This window comes from Phycodurus eques, chromosome 14 (assembly GCF_024500275.1).
Source record: "Phycodurus eques isolate BA_2022a chromosome 14, UOR_Pequ_1.1, whole genome shotgun sequence".
In the NCBI taxonomy this organism is placed as follows: Eukaryota; Metazoa; Chordata; class Actinopteri; order Syngnathiformes; family Syngnathidae; genus Phycodurus; species Phycodurus eques.
In genome coordinates, this window is record NC_084538.1 from 12,189,540 (window position 1) to 12,211,132 (window position 21,593).

Genomic DNA, 21,593 nt, shown 5'->3' on the forward strand with positions numbered 1-21,593 from the left:
CCATCTATTTTCTATACCGCTTATCCCGTTCTGGGTCACGGGGTGCCGGAACCTATCCCAGCTGTCTTCGGGCGAAAGGCGGACTGCACCCTGCCCTGATCACCAGTCAGTCACTGGGCACATACAGTAGAGAGACAGAAAACCATTCACTCTCACATTCACACCTTCAATGAGTGGGAACTGAAGCCATGCTGCCTGCACCAAAGTAAGGTAAATATGCCACTATCAGTGACAAGTACAATACATTTTAATAGGATGTTTTTTATAACGAGCTCCATAATATTTGTAAGATGGCTCACTACGAATTGTAGCACAATAACACAAAACTCGTTTTATTGTCATTATTATTCAGCAGCATAGATAAGCACTCAATTGCTCAAGCTCCTCATACTTTAACAAATTCTGACAGGTAGAAAAATAAATCATAAGTTACATCTTGATAGATATATATATATATATATATATATAGTAGATAGCACTGGATGTTTTCATGGAAAACCTTCTCAACAATGAGGTCAAAACCACAGTCGATGACATTGAGGTAAGAATGAATGTGTGTATGTGACTACAGCATTAATAGGGATCAATACACTGACTGACACCAAAACACAAAACCCTACAGTCACGTTAAATTCCACATTACATCCTAGATCTAGAAACAGATCATATATTGATATATATATATATATATATATATATATATATATATATATATATATATATATATATATATATATATATATATGGTGTACAGTATATATGTTTTGAAAATGATCTGGAAACTTCTGCGCATGCGTTTAAATGGAGAGCTCGCTCTTGTCAAAGTAAAAGCCATGCTACATCATCACACTGTTGGCTATGTGTCTTTCTTGAATGTAGTCATCCTCAGAGCGTTACCACATACACACAGTGGCTTATGAGAATTGCTCACTTCTTGTTTCCAAAGTGCGGAACCTGCAAGATGCACATCAGCAATTCCTTTATAAGGCCAGCAGAGTTGGCGAGTTGAGATGGTCGACAGATTCGGCTTTTCCTCCTCCTCCTTTATGGCTCTCCAGTCCGTCTGTGAGCAAGTCCAGCTCAGGACAGGAGAAGGTGAACACGGACAGGTAGCTGCTGCAGGTCGGGGTGGAGGTCACCACGGGAGTACTGAGGGGTTCCAGATCGCTGGAGACGGACTTGTACAAGGTCTCCCAGTCTGAGACCCCGAGGGAGCTGCTCAGGTCGATGTCTGGAACAGACCGGGCCGTCTCCGTGGGGTGCTTGTCGTACAAAGTGGGCAGCATTGTGTCCAGGAGGCCTCCCTTAATGTCCAGAGATGGCTCCAGGTCGCAGATGTTGATTTCGGCGCTGGCGCACAGCAGGATGTTGGAGTTTCCCGAGATGGCTGCGGACGGATCGTTGGGGATCTCCATGTCTTGGAGTGAAGGAGCTTCCTGAATGCCGTCGTCCGGGAGCTGGTCCTCCTCTGGACTGGGCGGGATTTCTGGGGATCCGGCGGAGTGCTGGAACTCGGTCTCCATGCCCTCGGACATTTGGCACACCGATTTATGCGTGGCCAGGATGAATTCGAGGCGCTCCTTCTCTTTGAGGAGGTTGGCTATTTCTGTCTCCAAGGATGCTTTTTCCTCCTCCAGCTTGTCCGTCTCCTTTTCGGGATACAAAGCAACAACATCCATACATGAGTGGGTGCGACTCACGGCTAAGCAAACATGTCCCTTGTGTACTTACAGCTTGCAGCGTATCCGTCAGTTCCCTCCGTCGGTTGCGACACTTGGCAGCAGCCATTTTATTCCTCTCCCTCCTGATCCTCTTCTTCTCCTCCTCCTCCGGAGACAGCTGGCATGTGGAAGAAACAATTGAGTGAGAACCTCCAAAAACCCAGCCTCTGTCATTCCCAGATGTCTGCTATACATCTCATTGCCAATTAATGCAGCCTCTGGAGAACGGCATCAAGCATGTTTCGTTGCCATGCGTCTAAAAATAGGCCATTGTTGCAGACTTAATGTGACCTGAATATAAATGCAATGTCTATATAAGGAAGATGCACGGCTCAGAAGAGCGAACACAATGCCGCACACGAGCTAGTCACAGTGAAAATCTGCATTGCATGCTGTGAGTTGACCCAATACCTGCTCTGCTTTTGCCTTCCTCGCTGCATTCTTCCCCTTATTCCTGCCCTCTCTAATGGGTGTTGCCTGGCGAGAGCTCTGCGGCTCATTGGCTCGCTCGCAACCCGGAGACGGGGAGACAGATGTAATGATTGTAGGCTGGACCATCCACTGGAAATCTGGGCTAGAGGAGATTGCAGTGACGGTCGGAACGAATGCAATGTCTCCACAGATGTCCTGAGGTGGAAAAATACGTTGAAATATTAAATAAGAAGATTTGTTTTCCCTTTGGAAGACATGCTTCCATGGATCTGACTGTGTAAACTGAAGAAAATGGAAATTTGGGCAAGATTAGATTGCAGTGTCGGTCGGAAGGATTTCTGAGGAGACGACCTGAGTGGGGAAAATACATAGAAATAATCAACAATAAAATGTATTGATCCTTTTGGAATCCACTCTTCCTTGCATGGTCTGACCGTGTAAAGTGAAGGACTAACCGTTCCTTGACATGTAGCCAAACAGAAATAGCCCTCTCCCCCGATCAATATTTGACTTTATCATTGCTGATGACGTCAGCACTGACGCAGGGATGCTGTGGAGTCTCCTGAATGGATTTATTTTTCTCAATGAACCTCTGCATCGACACGCTTGCATCTGGCCCACAGCTTGGAAACACGTACCAAAAAAACCCCACAAAAAATAAAACTCGACCCAGTGTGTGTTTCATGCCCTGCTCCGATCATAGAAAAAAAAAAGACGAATATAAAAATGTGTCAACATTGCAATGATTTCATTTAATTAGAATGTTGGTGCATCAAGTAAAAACGTTGACTTACCGCGGTCTACGTGTTAAATGCGTGAGCAAAGAAAAGTCACTCATACCTTTGCATTGCCCCCCGAGGATGAGGAGGACGAGAAAGATGAGGAGGAGGCAGGAGAGCTCGCCTCCTCGGCCGTCTCCTGGCACCTTGTCCCGGCGGGAGAGTCCGCCCGGCAGGTGGGAGGCACTGCCTCCATGTCGGGCGTCATCTCGTTACGAAGCATCACGAAGACCCGCGACGCGAGTGGACTTAAGAATAACGATAATAATAACAGTGAGCAAATGGAAGAAGAAAAGGCTTATTGAGAGCCTGTCGAGGTTCAGTCGTCCAGGTATAAAGTCTACCTGGTAACTGGACGAGCTGGGATGCAAGCCCCTCCTTTTAGAGCCCTGCTACAATTTTATGAATGAACCGGGACTGTACCATTGTGGGAAGGGCGGGGGTGTCCGACTGACAGTAACAATGGCTGTCATTTTTTTTGGGCGTTGGAGCTTTGTCTTAATTTCTTCATGATACGACTGTAATTGGTGATTTATGGGATTTCCAGCTACAGCCACGTTAATGCCAATACAAAATGTAAACGTCACCTTTGGGGGGAGGGTGTGGGTGGATGGGGGGCGGGAGGTGTTATTGATACAAACGTGACCATACATTTCCTCAGCGATGTCATTGGGTGCGTTTGTTCATCCAACCTGCACGTTTCCCAGCCTTGATTTACACGAGACGACACACGGGGGACAAAATCACACCGTTAACAGCTAATCGACTCGCCGTGTGTTATTTAGTTATGAAGGAAAAAAATAAGTGAGACGTCACAGTATTTGTACTCTGGAGCTGAGGAGGAAAACGTGAGGATGAAGGAGTCACGTGACTGGGGGACAGGAGGCGACAAGCATCCTCCTGTTCTTGCTCCTCCTCAAGGAAAGACAGACTGCTGCTTTCCATTCTCTGTGGAATCTACCAGACATTTGAATGGTTTTTGCAGGCAAAGTGAGTGATGACAAATGCTATTTGTGTGGCCAGAACATAATCAAGGTCGGTGTGTTTTCAAGTAAAGAACAGCCCTGTTTGTTGCCACTTTCTTTCCATTAAATATTGTGTGCAATGTACATACACAAATTAGCTCCAGTACAGATAAGAGCGGTCATAAATTATGCCCATACAAATATTGCCAGTATACATATACTTATCATATAATCTATGTATCTTTAGTGTTACAATACCACAAATTAACTTTACTTCAAAATAGATACTACTGGCAGTATGATTAATATATACAATATTAGGTACACATAATAAGCTTAACATATTCAGATTTTGTAACATAGTAATTAAAACTACAAGGGTGTTCAATTAAAAAATATATATTATTGTGGTTGTAGTTTGCTGTGGCATCATGCTTAAAGGGTTTGTAATATTTTGTCTCTATAGCTAAGTACCGATCTGATTTTGTCCATCATAAGCAGAGCATTGATTATTACACAGGGTGTCCACGTCGCTTTACAATAATAATAAAATACTGCATTACAAGAGCAATTGATTAGTTATGTTAATCAGATTTTTTTATATACTCAGTAGTTATCAGACTTAAATGCATTGCATTTGTGTGTTATTTAGTTGATGAACTATGTTCTAACAACAACAACAAAGGCTACTCCTCAAGAAACGACAATGTTTACCTTGGTTTATTGAAAAAAAATTTGATAGGAAGACTCAGTGGAACTACAGGATTACGTATGGGAAACATTTACCATCACGTCCGTCAATTTGTGCATGGAACAAGAAATGTATGGAGACAGGGGACGACGTGCAACTAATGGTGCCCATAACAAAACAACTTCAAAAGCTACTCCTCATTTTGTAATAATTTCCACAGATTTGTCTATTCATTTGCTTTTGTAATAAATGTGGCAAATGGTAAAGAGACTTTATGAACATACATATGGACCGATAACCGTACTGTCCATACCAGTAACCGATTTGGGGGTTGATATTAAAAAAAACAACAAAAAAAACACATCCTCAGAATTCTGAAGTTCAGGGTTTGAATCTCGGCTCAGGCCTTCCTGTGTGGAGTTTGCATGTTCTTGTGTGGCTTTTCTCCAGGTACTCCAACTTTTTCTCACATATCATCAACATGCATTTTAGGGTCATCGAATCACAGCACGGCCCGCAACGCTATTGGGTGTATGTGTTAAAGAAGTGTGCGGGTTGGGACACCCACATCCCCCATGAGTGTGAGCCTGACAACTGCTACTGTGAATAGTAAAATGGTTTCATATAGAAAACTTTTCTAGATGCGCAAACAGACTATTTACTACTAAAATAGTAACAAAATGTATCTTTATAATGCCATACGACTAAAGATAATTCCATTTCAGGAACAGGAATGTTTTCCTCCACTTTCTCCTCTGTTGTCCAAGTCTGATTTGTAAATACATCAAAATAATAATTATTGAGAGACAGCATACAGCCTGCAATAGGCTGGCGATCAGTCCAAGGCATACCAAGTACAGTACATTTTTATATCGTGTTTTTTTATAAAGGTGTACCCTGCCTCTTGAGATGTATATATATTTTTATGTATATTTTAGATTAGCTATAGACTATAAGGGACCATTTCACAAAGTCATCCATTTATACAAATCCATTTATTTAAAACAAAAACAAAAATCCACACTTTCATGAGGTTGCCACCAAATTACCTATTCCCATACAGCACCCATGCTTTGTACATGCGTCTTAACTTTCCAAGGTTGGGTTTCTGAGGTTCCTGTGGGGCACAAGAATGATTAGCCACCATCAAAAGTGTCTGGTGGGCACACTTTTTAAGAGCACTTCTGCATCCCGGTACCTTTTGGTTGGGCTCCAAATGGAGGACGTTGACGAGCGGAGCGATGGACGGGCGACCGTGGGCACACTGGAAGGGCAGCTGGCAGGACGACAAAGACGCCACCAGGCTGTGACACTCATCTCGATTCAGCCGGTCGTTGAATTTAATGGCGCCTGTTGGAATACAAATGGCTTTTCAAGTCTGACACCTGAAACCAAATGACGACGGCGAGAATGATGATGATGAAGAGGAGTTGTTTGTCCTTACCGTGGCAAGCTAGAGAGGCGAGGACTTTCAGCACCGTGAGTGGTAGAGTTCCTTTCACTCTACCGGTAGAGCGGAGTAACTAACACAAAGAATATGGTGAGAGCTTTTACAGGGGATATAAAAAGTCTACACACCCCCGTACAAATACCAGGTTTTTGTGATATAGGGGAAAAAAAGGAGACCACGCTAAATCATTTCAAAACTTTTTCCACCATCTTTTCAAGAGGAGAAAAATAAACAACTGAGATAATGTGCTTGCACAAGTGTGCACATCCTCCTGTAATTGGGTCGTGGCTGTGTTCAGAATTAACCAATCACATTTAAACTCATGGTAAAGGGGAGTTAGCACACACCTGGCACCTTTTAAAGTACCTCTGATTAACCCCAAATAAATTTCAGTTGTTCTAGTAGACTTCCTTTTTTTTTTGTTTTTGTTTTTAAGCAGAAGCCTCAGGGATTTGTGCTTCAAACGGTTCATAATTCCCTCATTCCCTTTTCACACGTGTTTGGGAGATTTTGTTACAGTCTGATGAAGCCAAGGTTGAACTTTTTTCCCGTAACTGCAAAAGGTACACTATATTGCCAAAAGTATATGCTTACCTACCTTGACTCACATATATGATTTGAAGTGACATCCCCTTCTTAATCAATAGGTTTTTAACAGCTGTAACAGCTTTAACTCTTCTGAAAAGGAGGAGTGTGTGTCGTGATTTTTTTACCATTCTTCCAGAAGCGCATTTGTAAGGTTATACAGCGATGTTGGACGAGGAGGCCTGACTCTCAGACTGACATTTTTCAGGATTCCCACCAGGTCCTGCGGGTCAAGCGGGATTCCTGTGGGATGGGAGTGAGAAGGCCAGACGGCAACTAAGAGCAAGGCCTTCTCGTCCAACTTCAGTGTGTGATCTCACAAATGCGCTTCTGGAAGAATGGTTAAAAAAAAAAAAGAAAATCCCATAAACTCTTAAACCTTGTGGACAGCTTTCCCAGAAGAGTTGAAGCTGTTTCTGCATAGCTGCAAAGTGTGACCGACGACATATTGAACCCTATGGATTAGGAATGGGATGTCACTTACTGTAAATTCATATCCGAATCAAGTCAGGTGAGCAAATACTTTTGGCAATATAGTGTATGTTTGACGCAAACACGACATTGTTTATCAGCAAATGAACACCATACCGACGGTGAAGCATGGTGGTGGCAGCATCATTCTTTGGGGCAGTTATTCTTCAGGAACTGGGCCTGAGTCAAGGTAAAGGGAATTATGAACAGTTCAAAATACCAGTCAGTGGCAGCACAAAACCTTTAGGCTTCTACTAGAAAGCAAAAAAAAACAACAAAAAAAACAAAAAAAAACATGAGAACAGCTGTATTTTATTTGGAGAAAATCAGAGGCACTTTAAATGGTGACAGGTGTGTGGCAACTCCCATTTAACATGAGTTTGAATGGGATTGGGTAATTCTGAAGACAACCACATCCCCAGTTGTAGGAGGGTGTGGACACTTGTGCAAACATTACAGTGGTTTATTTTTACTTCCCCTTTCAAGATATTTCACAAAAGCCCGGCATTTGAACAAGGATGTATAGACTTGTTATATTCGGTGTACATGCACTCAAAGTCACAGTACTGTTCTATTTATACATTTTGCAGTGGTTAGCTTTTTTTTTTTTTTTTTTACACTTTGGACAATAAATACTGTCACTGAGATGTACGATGTGCATCTGAAATGTGACTCACCTTTATCCGAAAAGATAAGACTTTCGTTTTTACATCTTAATACAAACACCGACTTCTTGGTACAGGCCAAACATGGTGTTAAATTAAAAAAGTTTTAATGATGGTGGCAGTTTGACCCTGGAATAGATTATGTCTATTTTCATTATTTCTTTTGGGGGAAAAAAAATTCAAAATGAGAAGAAATCTGAGGTTGCCCAGCTTCCAGGAACTGCTTGTACACAACGTTGGGAGATTCCATGGTAGTTTTAAAATACTAACCAAGCATGGCCGTTTCAATCTTACCTCCATCTGCTCTTGAAGGTAATCCTGATGTATGATTGCAGACAGGAAATGGAAAAAAATACACACAATGGTGAGAGCCGCTCATCTGAGTGATTTTTAAAACCAGCATATAGCAAAGTCCCACCTCAACAACACGCTTGACAACAGATGGCCTCTTCCGCCGAAGCTCATTATTTTCTTTTTCCACGAAACAAACAGGCACCTTCCCTACGAGCACCTGGTCATTCTGCCTCTGCGAGAACGTAACTTCCAGGCCCAAGCTCCGCAAATGAGTCTGACAAGACCTGGTTGAGAGCACAACCAGTTGCTTGTTGCATATTAAATTAATATGTAACATAGGAACAATTGCCCAGTCTAAGTTGGAAATGAAAGGAAATATAGGGCCGGTTAAATTCACACACAAAAAAATAAGGTAAAGGAGATCTGTAATCAAGTTTTTTTTATAAATCGTATTTGAAAATATTTATTTTAAATCATTTTTTCCCATTTTATTGACACAGACTGTCAGCTACAACATTAGGTAGACCTGCACAATCTATTACAAGGGCTGTGTCAGAAATTCTGCCTTTACAAGATAGTTCTCAGTTTGGATTGACACTGTCAGTGTAGGTATTCATGGAACAATATGTTTATTATGGTGGTTGCAGTTTTCAGTGGTGTCCCACTACTCTGCATCATTCTGGGGTAAGTTTCAAATATTCCACATACTTGAGAGGGTATCTGGGAGAACAATCGACTTTATCGATTCATTCTATCTTATTTGTCACATGGAAAAGTAATCAGTTACCAACTTAAGGTGTTGGTCGGTATATTACGTAACTTTTCCAACCCCTTCTCGTGACAAATAGTCATTTTAATTCCCTGTAAGAAACAGGGAACATGAGTGGAATCATTTACACATTTGTTTATGTCCGACAATAAAGGAGCCCATCCATCCATCCATTTTCCAAACCGCATATCCTCACTAGGGTCACGGGCGTGCTGGAGCCTATCCCAGCTATCTTCGGGGTATACCCTGAACTGGTTGCCAGCCAATCGCAGGGCGCATATAAACAAACAACCATTCGCACTCACATTCACACCTTCGGGCAATTTAGAGTCTTCAATTTAACTACCTTCCATGTTTTTGGGATGTGGAAGGAAACAGGAGTACCCAGAGAAAACCCACGCAGGCACGGGGAGAACATGAAAACTCCACACAAGCGAGGCCGGATTTGAACCCGGGTCCTCAGAACTGTGAGGCAGATGTGCTAACCAGACGTCTACCCTGCCGCCTAAAGGAGCCCAGTGGAAGGCAATCACAGAGTCAATCATGCTGAACATTGCCAAGGACATTGTGCTCATTTTATGTTACACAAGCAATGATTTATCCTCATGCTGGTAAAATTTGACAAAAAGGATACTTCTCCAAGATGAAGCATTTTTTTTTTTTTTTTTTTTTTCTTATCTGTGTTAAAAATACAAAAATAAAAAATAATCGATTATTTATGTGGAAGTTTATGCAAGTTAATGCTGAGGGGGAAAAAATGCTTTCAAAGCCTGTTGGGCAACAGGAGATATTAGGCTAATCCCATAAGGGGAAAAAACAAAAACAAAAAAAACCTTTTCATTGGCCTTTTACCCTTAATTAAAATTGGAACTGTGATTGTTGTGAAGAAAAAAACCATTTGATTTAAGGTCATATCGCCCAGCCCTATGAGGCTGCGCACTTGCTGTGTTGCACATGTAGAAACATTCACCTGAGCAACCTTTGTTCCTCTTCTGTCACACAGATGTGCAGAGGCGGCAAAATAGTGGATGAACACAGACGTCTCTCACCGATTGCGTTTGGATCCTCCTCAAAGGAATCTGTAATGGTACACAGTGCGTTGACTTCAGTTTTGCAAAAGTATCTCTTTTAACTAGTAACTACTGTATATTGACTGTATCACTGTTTATCTTTTTGTTCTGTACCTGCTATTAAGTTTTCAAGACGCACTCTTTCATGTGCAGCATGTTGGTCCAACAGTACCAAAAGATTTCCTGTGATTTAAACCCAATGAATATTAGAGACAACAAAAGGAACAAAAATAACAAGCTAATATGAGCCTCCATACCTTCACTGTCTGTATCATCAGTTGTATTGATAAGGCACGCAAGAAACTTGTTATCAACTTGATTGATCACCTGCAAAAGTTAATTAAGTTGTTTGTTGGATTATTCAAAGGGGACATAATTAAACTTAACTTATTAAGACAACTGCTAACTTATTAATTAAACTAACTTATCAACTTTTTCATTGCACGTTTACAAATATTTCTATATTAAACACTGTCTTTTAGTTTCCTGTTTCTGAAAATGTGCCTGTGAGTGAGCCATTCTGCACTTCTGCCCGACTTTTCTAAAACAACAAATAATAATTTACATAACTGCTACTCCCACTGAGTTTCTTGGCCCACGATTGGGCAGCTAGGCCCCTAATGCTTCCAATAACAAGCAACAGCCAGAGTCCGGCGTAAGAATACAAAGAAACACTGTCGAAGCCAAAAGGTAACCAGACCAGCAGTGTTAGCACAGATTAGTGTTAACAAATAGTGTTACCAGCATTAGCCTCTGATAACCCACACAAACTTAATTTGCGGATAGAGAAGGGGTGGTATTTGTGTCGCGCAGTATTATGCTAAACCTCTACACCAACTGACCAGAGTAATTTTTCAGTTTGGTGATTAAATGTTGTAATTAAATGCTGCCTGTGAAAATCCAATGGAATCTATATAGGTGCTCACTTTATGGGGTTGGGGAGGTGAAATAAGCCTGCGTTGGCTTTGCGCATGCGCCATTCATTTGTCGCCTGGACATGGAAGGGCGAACATCTCCTGCTCTGGAAGGAATCACGGGGTCTCCAGAAGTCTCTAATAACACGACAAAAAGTCGCTATTTTTGTCGCTCAGGGGGCTCGGCAATATGACACAAAATTCATATCATGGTATAAATTGGATCCGTCACGGTAACGGTATAAAATGCTTCAGTGTAAAATAAACTTAAACTAAAATAAATCATAAACTTCAGTGTAAAAATGATAATGGAAATACAGTGGTGTGAAAAAGTGTTTGCCCCTTCCTCATTTATTTTTTTGGGGATGTTTGTCACACTTCAATGCTTCCCATCATCAAACAAATTTAAATATTAGTCAAAGACAACACAAGTAAAGACAAAATGCAATATTTCAAATCAAGGTTTTTATTATTAAGGGAGGAGGAAAATCAAAACCTACATGGCCCTGTGTGAAAAAGTGATTGCCCCCTAAACCTAATAACTGGTTGGGCCACCCTGAGCAACAACAACTGCAGTCAAGCGTTTGCGATAATTTGCAATGAGTCCCTTACAGCGCTGTGGAGGAATTTTGCCCTACTCATCTTTGCAGAAGGTCGTGCCACATCATCACAATAGGATTCAGTTCAGAACTTTGGCCAGTCCACTCCAAAGTCTTCATTTTATTTCACTTTTTAGCACAGGGCCATTTAGGTTGGGATTTTTTTCTCCCTTAATAATAAAAAACATTTAAAAACTGCATTTTATGTTTACTTGTCTAGTCTTTGACAATATTTACATTTGTTTGATGATGGGAAACATTTAACTGTGATAAACATGCAAAATAAAAGAGAAATGAGGAAGGGGCAAACACTTTTTCCCACCACTGTATTTCTGAATGGGTTGTTGTGTGCTGTGAACGGCCACGGCCAGCATGACAAGTCACCCCGGCTGGTTCCTTAGATTTTTTTTCTTCCCAGTTCTACGCCTCATTCCAGCCACTCCACCTAGCGAGGGTTGCGGACGCCGACAAGCGGGCATGGAGGCCCCTGGGATGCCTGTCCCCTGTTACTATCATTGTCAAGCACAATTCACCAAACGTTGGATTATTGGCTGACTAATAGGAAACGTGATCTGAAGGGGGATGTGGGTGAAAATGAAAAGAGAGGGATTATTTTGATGTTATGCTCATCATGTGCTCCAACTCATTGGAATCGAACCTGCCGCGATGATCATCCCTAGTAAAAATGACTGCAAGCTTCATTATTTCATCCACTGTTACATCATATATTATGAATATAGTTAAGTATTGTTGTAAAACAACATATGTATACTTTATAGACCATTTTTTATGGCTCAGCAGCAGCTGAGACTCGCTCACTTAAAGCCCGGAAATTCCATGTTGCCGTTCAGTTGAGTTGAGTGGGTGGGTACCAAACACAAAGAGGGCAGGTTCTTGAATAATGAGTTAACTTTTCATGCCACAAATACACGGAAATCTGAACTGGTCGTTTTTCAAGGCTTATGCAGTTTATTCCCTTTTGCATTCAATCGACAAACTGAGATGAGAGCATGATTATTTCTATTTATAAACTTTTATATACAATAACATTTGTGTTTGGTGGTGGTTTCCAGTGATATTTTTCTAATATGTCCCTTGGCTTACTAAAGGTTGGCAAACACTGCTTTAGGACATTTTGGAATGCTTTTAAAATTTGGGGGAAAAAATGTCTCCTTTAAGGTAGTGTTTTAGTGAGCCTTACCTTCATAGAGTGTATCATGGCTTTAGAGAAGCGGTACGGAAACAGGATGTTGTGGATCTTTACAGCCAGCCCATCAGCTTGCCCACTTGAGATGTCCACACCCACCTTTTAAAACGAGACAGCAGCAGTTATATAGAAAAAAAAAAAAAAAAAAAAAAAAAGACCATATCGGAAATCTGAATAGGAAATCTGAATTTGTAAAGTACACGCCACAAAATATAAAAAGCCAATCATGGTGAAGCACCAGAAGATGGTTTACCTCAGGAGGCCGCACAAACACAGGGTTGTTCCAGTTTGAGTACAAAGACGAGAGTGAGTTGCAGGTCTTGACATTGTCACCTGAGGAGGGGGGACAGGGGTAGAAAAAGGCAGACTTAATGTTGTATAATATATAAGCACTGGTACTTCACTCAGATCCTTCCTGCTTCAGTACCTGTGTCATCTGTCCCTGCACTAAGCACTCTTTCCCTTCCAGCTTTAGGCAGGAAGGGCAGCACTAGCTCTGCATGGAACGGGTAACACCTGTACTCCATCCCTACAGCATAATAATACAGCAATACAATGAACATTTAAAGGAATAGAATGGAACCCTCTTAGATCTGCTCAGTACAATATGGCTTAGTTGTCATCTATGATATTAAAAGAACAGAATGTATGTTGCAAAATGAAGAGATTCCCTTCCAATATTATAGGTGTGTAAGCAGTCGCGCACAATTTAGTTCTATGCTGCACTTCCTGTGTCATCACTGGACGAGTGGTTTCATCTTATCTTTTTTTTGTATTATACAGCGGTTAACTTATTTTTACTCGTGCATGAGAGTTAATAATGTCAAAATGTTACTTGAAACATTGCTCTTAGAGTTAATAAATGTTTTGGTGCTTTTGGTGGGAACAGTTTCATCCTGGAACAGATTAATACGATTTAAAGTAATTTTCAATATTGGTTCTATTCCAAGTTGTTTGTTTTTTTTCCTTCTAAATACAGTATGACACAAATGACTTTGGCAGATGAGAATTCAGTATATACCATCCATTGTATTCTATCGTAGTGCATCCGGAAAGCATTAATTAATTTATTTATTTCTTACATTTTTTTCACATTTTGTAATGTTAGTACCATATTCCAGAATGGTTAAAATTATTTTCACCCTCAAAATTCAACACACAACACCCCATAATGACAACATAATTAAAACAAATATATATTTTTGCAAATGTATCAAAAGATTTAAAAACGAATAAATCAGAAGTATGTAAGTATTCAATGTCCTTGCCATAAAGCTCAAACTTAAGCTCAGGGGGAATGAACATCTCTGTAGATATCTAAAAAATAGCAGTATACCAACGATCCCCATTCAACCTGATTGGAGCTTGGGAGGTGCTGCAAGGAGGAATGGGCACTACTGCCCAAAGATAGGTGTGCCACGCTTGTGGCATCATATTGTACTCATCTCGTGAGTAATACTTTTGAACAATGAGGTCCCAAAATATTGTGCAGACTCTCTGCGGACCATAACTTGTACTGTAAAATGTGATTTTAAAAAAATGCCAGTAAAAGCGTACTAGAGAAACAGAACTTTATTTGGGATGAAACAGCCAGTTTCAATTGTGAAACATGACATTAACATGAGTTTGAATGTGGTTATTGGTTAATTCTGGACACAGCCACGTCCCCATATATATTAGAGGGTGTGCACACTTGTGCAACCACATGATCTCAGTTGTAGATTTTCACTTCCGGTCCTGATTAGTTTTTTCCCCAATTGAGTTGTGCAGGTTTTAGATTACATTAATAATGAAAAAGAATTTGGTCTCATTTTTTTACTTCACAAAAACTTGCCATTTGAACAGGGGTGGGTAGACTTTTTATATCCACTGTATCTATCAATCCTATCAGACAAGGATGACGACAATGATTCTTTATATTGGGGTTCAAACAACTGCTGGTGACTCACCTGTTTGAGAGACGACACTAACAGCCATGTTGGTGACATCAGATGTGCAGCGGGCCTGAGTTTCTTCCATCGGTGGTTCCTCGTATTTGCTGAGCCCGGTCACTTTGTTGATGTACACGGTTTTTCCCGTTTCGGTATTGAAGTGATGGAGCCAGTCAGTAGATGTTGTGGTGGTCCCCTCGTCACCGGGTTCAACACTAGTAACCGTCTCACAGGCATTATTATTCCCGTCTTGAAAGCCTTCGTTACTAATGAGACTTGATTTATCTTGAGAAGCACAACGAGGTGGTGCTGCGTCTTTTCTCCCGTTTTGTTTCAGGTGGTTAAGTTTACCTGCTAAAGATTGTTTGGCTGAAGTGTGTTTTAGTTTGGTGTACCCCAATAGAGCAGCTGAGTTTTGGGGGCCATCTTGTCTCTCGTCCTGGGGCTCTTTTAGTTGCTGGTTCTGGGAAAGAACACCATTCTGGGGATCCTCTACAAAGTTTGGTGGAGGTAGTCGAGTGAGAGTCTGACTCTCCAGCGATGCGACCCTCGTCTCCACAGATTTTCCATGAATTCTTCGGAACTCGTCAAGTGACCCAGATTCCTTGGCGACGATTTTGGGAATCTTTGAGGGGACGGGATGAGAAAAGTTTCTGTGCGTTCTCAGCGAGACTCTACCGTGGCGTGCGTCAAGGGAGATTTTGTGCTTTGGATGCTTCTGATAAAATTGGGTTCCGGTGTTATGGGAAGCCTCCTGCAGACATTTGTGAATGAATGGACAAGACACACGGATCTTTCTGAAAGTCTTTTCTTCTCCCCCTGCATCTTGTGGAACAAGAGTTGTTTGATTGATGCTTTCATACAAATTGACATTTCCAGTTGTTTGTGATAAACTGATCTCTTTTTCAAAGTTCACAGCTTTACGAAACGTGGGCTCAGCCTCTTCTGCAACGTCATTGACGGGATCCCAGCTCGTCTGACCAACATGTCCTTCATTTTCAGTTTCAAGCACATTAGATTCAATGTGAGCCTCATGCTTACGATGAACGGATTGTGACGCTAGTGACGGCGCAAACGCACAAATGGAGGCTGTACCGACACTCTGATCAGCCCTGCTGTTTTCTTGCGCAGCCTTGTCGACTTTAAACAACCTTGGCGATGCATCCTGCAAGTCATCTTGGGAGAGCACCAAGTTTTCCCTGCGCAGGAAAGCTTTTACGGACTCTTCGATGCAAAGCAAAACACCATCCCAGTCTTTGAACTCGATTAGGGTTTTGGCAGGCTCGAGACTAATATCATACTCCGAAAAAGAACATTTAATATTAATGATGTACATTCCGTGAAGGTCTTGGCTGCGTTTCTGCTTGGGGCTTCTGACAGCAGACTGTTTTTCTGGGCTGTCGGTCCTCTGAGTTGGACTGCTAAGCCTACGTAGAAGGGAGTTCAGCAGCGTGTGTATGCGCGTCTTTAGAAGCAGTCTGCCATTCACGTACAAGAACTGCAAGCTACCGTTGTAGTGGCCCTCTCTGCCAAGGTAACCTGTCACCTCAAACTGGCCACGCGTGTGCTGGATCTCTCCCAGTTTCTGAGCTCGGGCCAGACTGTGGATCTGGATAAACCTGTGATAGGTGTCTCTAGCTTTGGGGAGCTGCACCATCATGGCTCCCGTGCAGTCATTCTTCAAAGTGAAGGACACACAGGGGTGCATTAGAGAAATGGCCTCAACTCGGTGTCTGATCCTCTCACCTTCCAGGACAAGGTCCATCCTCTTCCTGCGCACGGGCAAGTTGTGGAAGAAGTTACAAACGACAACTGTGGTGCCAGCAGTGGGTCGACAAATGTCCTTTTCGAACACATCCATCCCTTTGCCATTCTTGAACATCCTAACAAGCGTCCTGCCCGTGTTTCTGGCTCGCGATGAGATTTCTACAAGCGTGGCTAGAGTAACTATACTTGCTATGGCCTCACCCCTGAAGCCGTAGTACCTGAGCTCGTCCAGGTCGCCCAGTGAGTGACATTTGCTAGTGTGGTATCTGTTCCCCACGCACGCCATGTCCTCTGCGCTCATCCCGGCGCCGTTGTCGATCACGTGCACCTTAAACGCCTCCAGGTCCATCCGGACGCCCACACACGTCGCTCCTGCGTCGAGGCTGTTGAGGACGAGCTCCTCGACGCATTGTTGAAGAGACGGGACGCCGACACCGGAACGCAGTTTCACCCGAACCTCTTCCGACAGACATTTAATCATAACGGTAGCACATTTTCACTTGTTTGGTCACGTGACATTTCATCGTCGCCACTTAGCTTCCTGAGTCCTCATATGGTGACCGATGAACATTCTCGCCGTTGTCACGAATTCGTCATTAAAATGAAGGAAAACACACAAAAGTCACTCATCGGTTAGTGTTTACAGTCAACAGCAAAGTAGCCACCGGAAGCTACAACTAAACCTGCTGCCATCTAGTGTTGTGGAAAGAACCAATGGCCTCATCGTCCTAGCGCGCCCCCTACTGCGCGGAATGTGATATGCCATGAGGATTTCATTTTTTTTTTTGTGTGTACGTTGACACTTAATTGTCAATACGGCGTCACCAACCTATTTGAATCCGAGAACTACTTTTGGAGAGATGCATTACACACACTCATGAAATATTTCATTAAAACAACTAGTTTGATACACACTTGTGAAAAAATATATAAAAATTGTTCAAATGATTAATTATTCATCTATGTGAAGACACCAGTCATGTTAATGATTTCTCCCAATAATTATCAACAACAATTTAACTAAATAGGAAATCGATAAATTCAATCAATATGCAGTACTTTATATCAGTAAACACCAACAAGTGTTTACATTCATCGGAAATGACAATATCAAGTCACTGGTGAGCTATTTTGGGAGCTACAGGGTGTCTACAGGCACTCTGTTGGTGGACCCTGAAAGAGAGTAAAGCCCAGTGGTTCTCAATTTTTTTTTTTTTACACCAAGTAGGACACCACCTAAAAAAATACTTAGCTCTCCAAGTACTATCTATCATGACCAAAACTAAAATACAGCTTAGTAAGCCTAAGTAAAAGAGACGTAAGTTTTATTCCTAAAAAGTATATTTAAGCCACGGTAACATGATGCACAGTTTGAACTTTTACACTGCGTTTAAATATAGTAAAAGAAAAAGAAAAAAAGAAAAAACTGTAGCTACTTAATGATTCAATTTGAATGTGTTGCACATAAGTTACATTTTAAATAAAAGTTTAAAAACAACCGTTCTAAAAGATGAAATGCGAATAAATTCTACTAAAAAGTTGAATACAACTGCAATGATTGTTATGCATATCTCTATAGTGGTACCCACACTTTTAAGAATCACTGCAATAGCCAATGGCACCAGTAGTAGCAAAGGTATTGTACTCAAGACTCTGTACTACAGTAATACACTTGACATATTAGAACTAAACTGACATGTCCTGTATGGGCAAAACATGTAACAAAAAAACTAACAAAAAAATGCTAAATTAGCTAATGCGAACTGAAAAAATACAATTTAACTGTTTTTTCAGATTAGATTTAGAATGTTTTAATATACAATACCCGTTTTGATAACTTGGCACAACAACAACAAACAGTGCTGCAGCAAAAGAGTTTTCCTCTTTTATTGACTTGCATAATGCTCATACTGAGAAGACAAAAAAAAAAAAAAAAACACGATTCCAATAACAACTGTAAAAAAATACACCCATGTTTTTTTTCTGATTACACAGATAATTTTTAACACCAGGAGCTGGAGGTTTTTAGGCTGGCACAGCATAATTGCCACAATTTATTCTTGTAGCCGACAACATCAAACAATTTTAAAAGGCCATGAATGGGGAATATTTCACTTCTCAGAATCTATTTCCGTCATCATTAATGCTCCCTGGTTCATGCTCCTGCATGTCGCTGCGGTCCTTGTTTTTTTTTTTTTTTTTTTAACCAACTTATAAGTCCCCAAGATCTCAATCAATTAATCAACAATACCACTCTCTAGTTAGGCCGTCTACGTCTTGTCACCAACTGTAGAGGTTGAAAGGAGTAACCAGCCTATTTTGACAAAGTAAGGAGTAGATAGCACAGAACTTATTTTTCAAATAGGGAGTATCAATAAAAAGTAATCAAAAAATAAATATGCAAGAAATGTACAGATATCTGAAATTCACTTACACACTACTGTAAATACATAACTGCAGTGTTTAAAAAAAAGTGTCAAAAGCTTAATTTTGTTAGGTAATTCAATTCAAATAGTGACACTCCTATTGTAGAGATTAATTACACACATGAAATATTTCATGATTTTTTTTTTAAAATATACAACAGTATATGTATAATTTTGATGATTATAGCTTACAGAAAATGAAAACTCCAAAATCACCATTTCTGGAAATTAGAATATTATGTAACAAAAAAAATGACCATTATTTTTAATGTAGAAATTATCCATGAATTTGGTCTCTGAAAAGTATTTTCCCAAGTGTTTAATGAATCTATATAACGTATGAGTACTGAAAATTTTATTTCTCTACCGTATTCTAATTAATTGAGAACCTCGAGCATTCACATTCACATCTATGGACAATTTACAGTTCCTAATATCCACACTTTCGGGATGGAGTAAACCAGAGTATTGGGAGAAAACCCACGCAAACACAGAAAGAACATGCAAACATCACACAGGAGGGTCAAAAAATGCCCTACATTACAGGAGTCAAACTGGTGGCCCGGGCGGGGGACAGTTATCTGGCCCGCCACCTCATATTATGTGGCCCGCAAAAGCAAATCAAAATTGCTAATAGTGTTCCAATGTAAGTAATCATGTTGAGTTTTTGCATTTTTGTTACCAATCCCGCTTTGAAAAGAAATGTAGGACTTAACACATCTTTTTAAAGGCTTCTGATTTTACAACTAGTTATTCATCAATTTGTTGTATATATCTAATTATATGAGGTGATAATTCCTTCATACGGGTTCACAGTCATAACGCCCTCCGAGGGAAGTCATAACTACAATGTGGCCCGTGACAAAAATGAGTTTGACACCCCTGCCCTACATGATTTGTATCCATTCATATTCAAATGTCAGCAAAGGTATAGGAAACTATTCTTATAGCCCCATTGATGAAGGGTTTATAGTTTAAATTGATAATTTAAAAAACAAACTGTCTTTTTTGTTCTGGAAGCATTTCTGGATTATTTAAATAATTTAAATACAGTATGTGTGCTTTTTACAAAAAATACCATGCAATGTATATCAATAAATAATAAGACAGAAAAAATAAATAAGTGGTTGTAGGCTAATAATGTGCATGTCATTTCACAATGTCAAAAGTCGAATGTTCGAGGTTGACAATTGTTTTTTCGTTCCTGAACTCTGCCTTGATAATCTGTGACTTGGGACTCCCAGTGCATTTGAGCCATTGTTGCATTTCTGTCACATTTTTGCGGGGGCCCTGGAGCTGCCCTTGCACAGTTCCCGCACTTGTGTTTTGGACCCAACCTACAAGGCCAAGCTTCTTTCCTTGGGCCTGCAAAGTCCAACAGACAGACAAAGAACATGTCCAGTGACATTACTGCGCGTGGAACATTATTTCTGAAAATGCAATTAATACTCTTTTATCATCTTGACAAACATGCATGTAATTCTGAGCATGTGGAATCAATCATGAACTTGCGCTAACGAAGCAGTTACAGTGGATATAAAAATAAATACATAGAAAATCTACACACCCCTGTTAAAATATCAAGTTTTTGTAGTTTAAAAAGATTTGCCCAATTTAAATCATTTCAATCTTAAAATATTTCAAAAGAGGAAGCAAAATAATTATAAACAACTGTGAGAATGTGGTGGCACTAGTGTGCACACCATTTTATAACAAGGGATGTGCCTGTGTTCGGAGTTAACCAGTCACATTCAGACTGATGTTAAATGGGATTCAGCACACATCTGCCAGCATTTAAAATGCTTCTAATTAAGCCCAAATTAATTTCAGATTGTAATTTATTTTACTAGTATTTCTTTGCTTTCAAGCAGAAAAAAAGTTGTGGTAACAATGAGTAGTATTAGGAACTGTTTATAAGTCCCTCCACCTTGACTAAGGCCCCCAAAGGTTCCAGCTGAAGAGTCCCAAAGCATGATGCTGTCACCACCATGCTTCACTGTAGATACAGTGTTGTATTTGCGTCAAACATTCCTTTTTTTAAATTGTAGCCCAAAAGTTCAACATTGGTTTCCAAATATTGCAAGTTTTGCAAAAAAAAAAAAAATATTTATATATAAATCTCCCAAGCACATGTTAGAAAACTGTGCTATTGTCTCATGAACCCAAGGTTTTTGTACTTCGCCACTGGACACGATTAAAATAAAAAACAACTTTTTAAATAATCGAGTCGGTCACGTGGTGGAAAAAGTTTCCCATTTATCCACGGTCTCACTTTTTAGCACACAAAAACCTGCTTTTTTTTTTTTTACCCACAGAGGTGTATAGACCTTTTATATCCACTGTCATAATTACTGTAAATATTTTAAAGAACTGTCATAAATAGCAAGAAACCAAGAGAAAAACGGAAGTAATTGAGCGTGCATTCGTGTGAGGAGTCGTGTATCCGTGTAAGTGCATAAATTGATGTCAAACGTACCTGTGTATATTTTCGAAAGAAGACCCCCTGCACTCTTCCAAATACTTCATAATCCACAGAAATTAATTCTCCGTCTGACATGCTGCACATAAAAAACGAATAGTATGCCATACTGATTTTGTAAACAAAACACATGGGCTACACTGTAGCGACATGCTAAAATGCTTTGTCGTCTAAAATCCGAGCAGAAGTATTACGTGGATAAATATGCACATTTATAGTTGGTCTCTGGCAATTACAATATTTACCTGAATGTAGTTCGAACACGCTGGCCGTTATGAAACCCGTACGTTTTAATTTAGTCGCACTCAACGTCAGGAAGTGACACATGATGACGCATTACAAAAGCGACGTACGGCTTCCGAGCAACAAACGAGCGCA

General features: G+C 40.6%; 3 protein-coding genes across 5 annotated transcripts; all 3 read right to left on the reverse strand.

Moving 5' to 3' along the window:
- Nucleotides 1–391: 391 nt before the first annotated feature.
- Nucleotides 392–3,250, reverse strand: fosaa (v-fos FBJ murine osteosarcoma viral oncogene homolog Aa). The gene is made up of 4 exons (XM_061696334.1): nucleotides 2,994–3,250; nucleotides 2,133–2,348; nucleotides 1,732–1,839; nucleotides 392–1,649 (listed from the first exon to the last, which is right to left on the reverse strand). Exons 1-4 carry the CDS (start codon nucleotides 3,153–3,155, stop codon nucleotides 981–983), a joined length of 1,155 nt encoding a protein of 384 aa, XP_061552318.1. The 5' UTR covers nucleotides 3,156–3,250; the 3' UTR covers nucleotides 392–980.
- Nucleotides 3,251–5,450: 2,200 nt separating this feature from the next.
- Nucleotides 5,451–17,194, reverse strand: mlh3 (mutL homolog 3 (E. coli)). Of its 3 annotated transcripts, XM_061696780.1 has the most exons (12): nucleotides 14,562–17,194; nucleotides 13,040–13,141; nucleotides 12,866–12,945; nucleotides 12,607–12,711; nucleotides 10,150–10,219; nucleotides 10,007–10,075; nucleotides 9,793–9,901; nucleotides 8,178–8,337; nucleotides 8,054–8,077; nucleotides 6,033–6,111; nucleotides 5,787–5,938; nucleotides 5,451–5,705 (listed from the first exon to the last, which is right to left on the reverse strand). In XM_061696780.1, the coding sequence occupies exons 1-12, from the start codon at nucleotides 16,789–16,791 to the stop codon at nucleotides 5,634–5,636; spliced, it is 3,252 nt and encodes a 1,083-aa protein (XP_061552764.1). In that variant the 5' UTR covers nucleotides 16,792–17,194; the 3' UTR covers nucleotides 5,451–5,633. The 3 variants fall into 3 exon arrangements, 2 of the variants coding, with proteins under 2 accessions (XP_061552764.1, XP_061552765.1); XM_061696781.1 differs by lacking the exon at nucleotides 13,040–13,141 and having other exon boundaries at nucleotides 5,452–5,705; nucleotides 14,562–17,192; XR_009769814.1 differs by lacking the exons at nucleotides 5,451–5,705; nucleotides 8,178–8,337 and having other exon boundaries at nucleotides 5,848–5,938.
- Nucleotides 17,195–18,173: 979 nt separating this feature from the next.
- acyp1 (acylphosphatase 1, erythrocyte (common) type) lies at nucleotides 18,174–21,545 on the reverse strand. The gene is made up of 3 exons (XM_061696239.1): nucleotides 21,461–21,545; nucleotides 21,213–21,294; nucleotides 18,174–20,101 (listed from the first exon to the last, which is right to left on the reverse strand). The coding sequence occupies exons 2-3, from the start codon at nucleotides 21,291–21,293 to the stop codon at nucleotides 19,886–19,888; spliced, it is 297 nt and encodes a 98-aa protein (XP_061552223.1). The 5' UTR covers nucleotide 21,294; nucleotides 21,461–21,545; the 3' UTR covers nucleotides 18,174–19,885.
- Nucleotides 21,546–21,593: the final 48 nt, after the last annotated feature.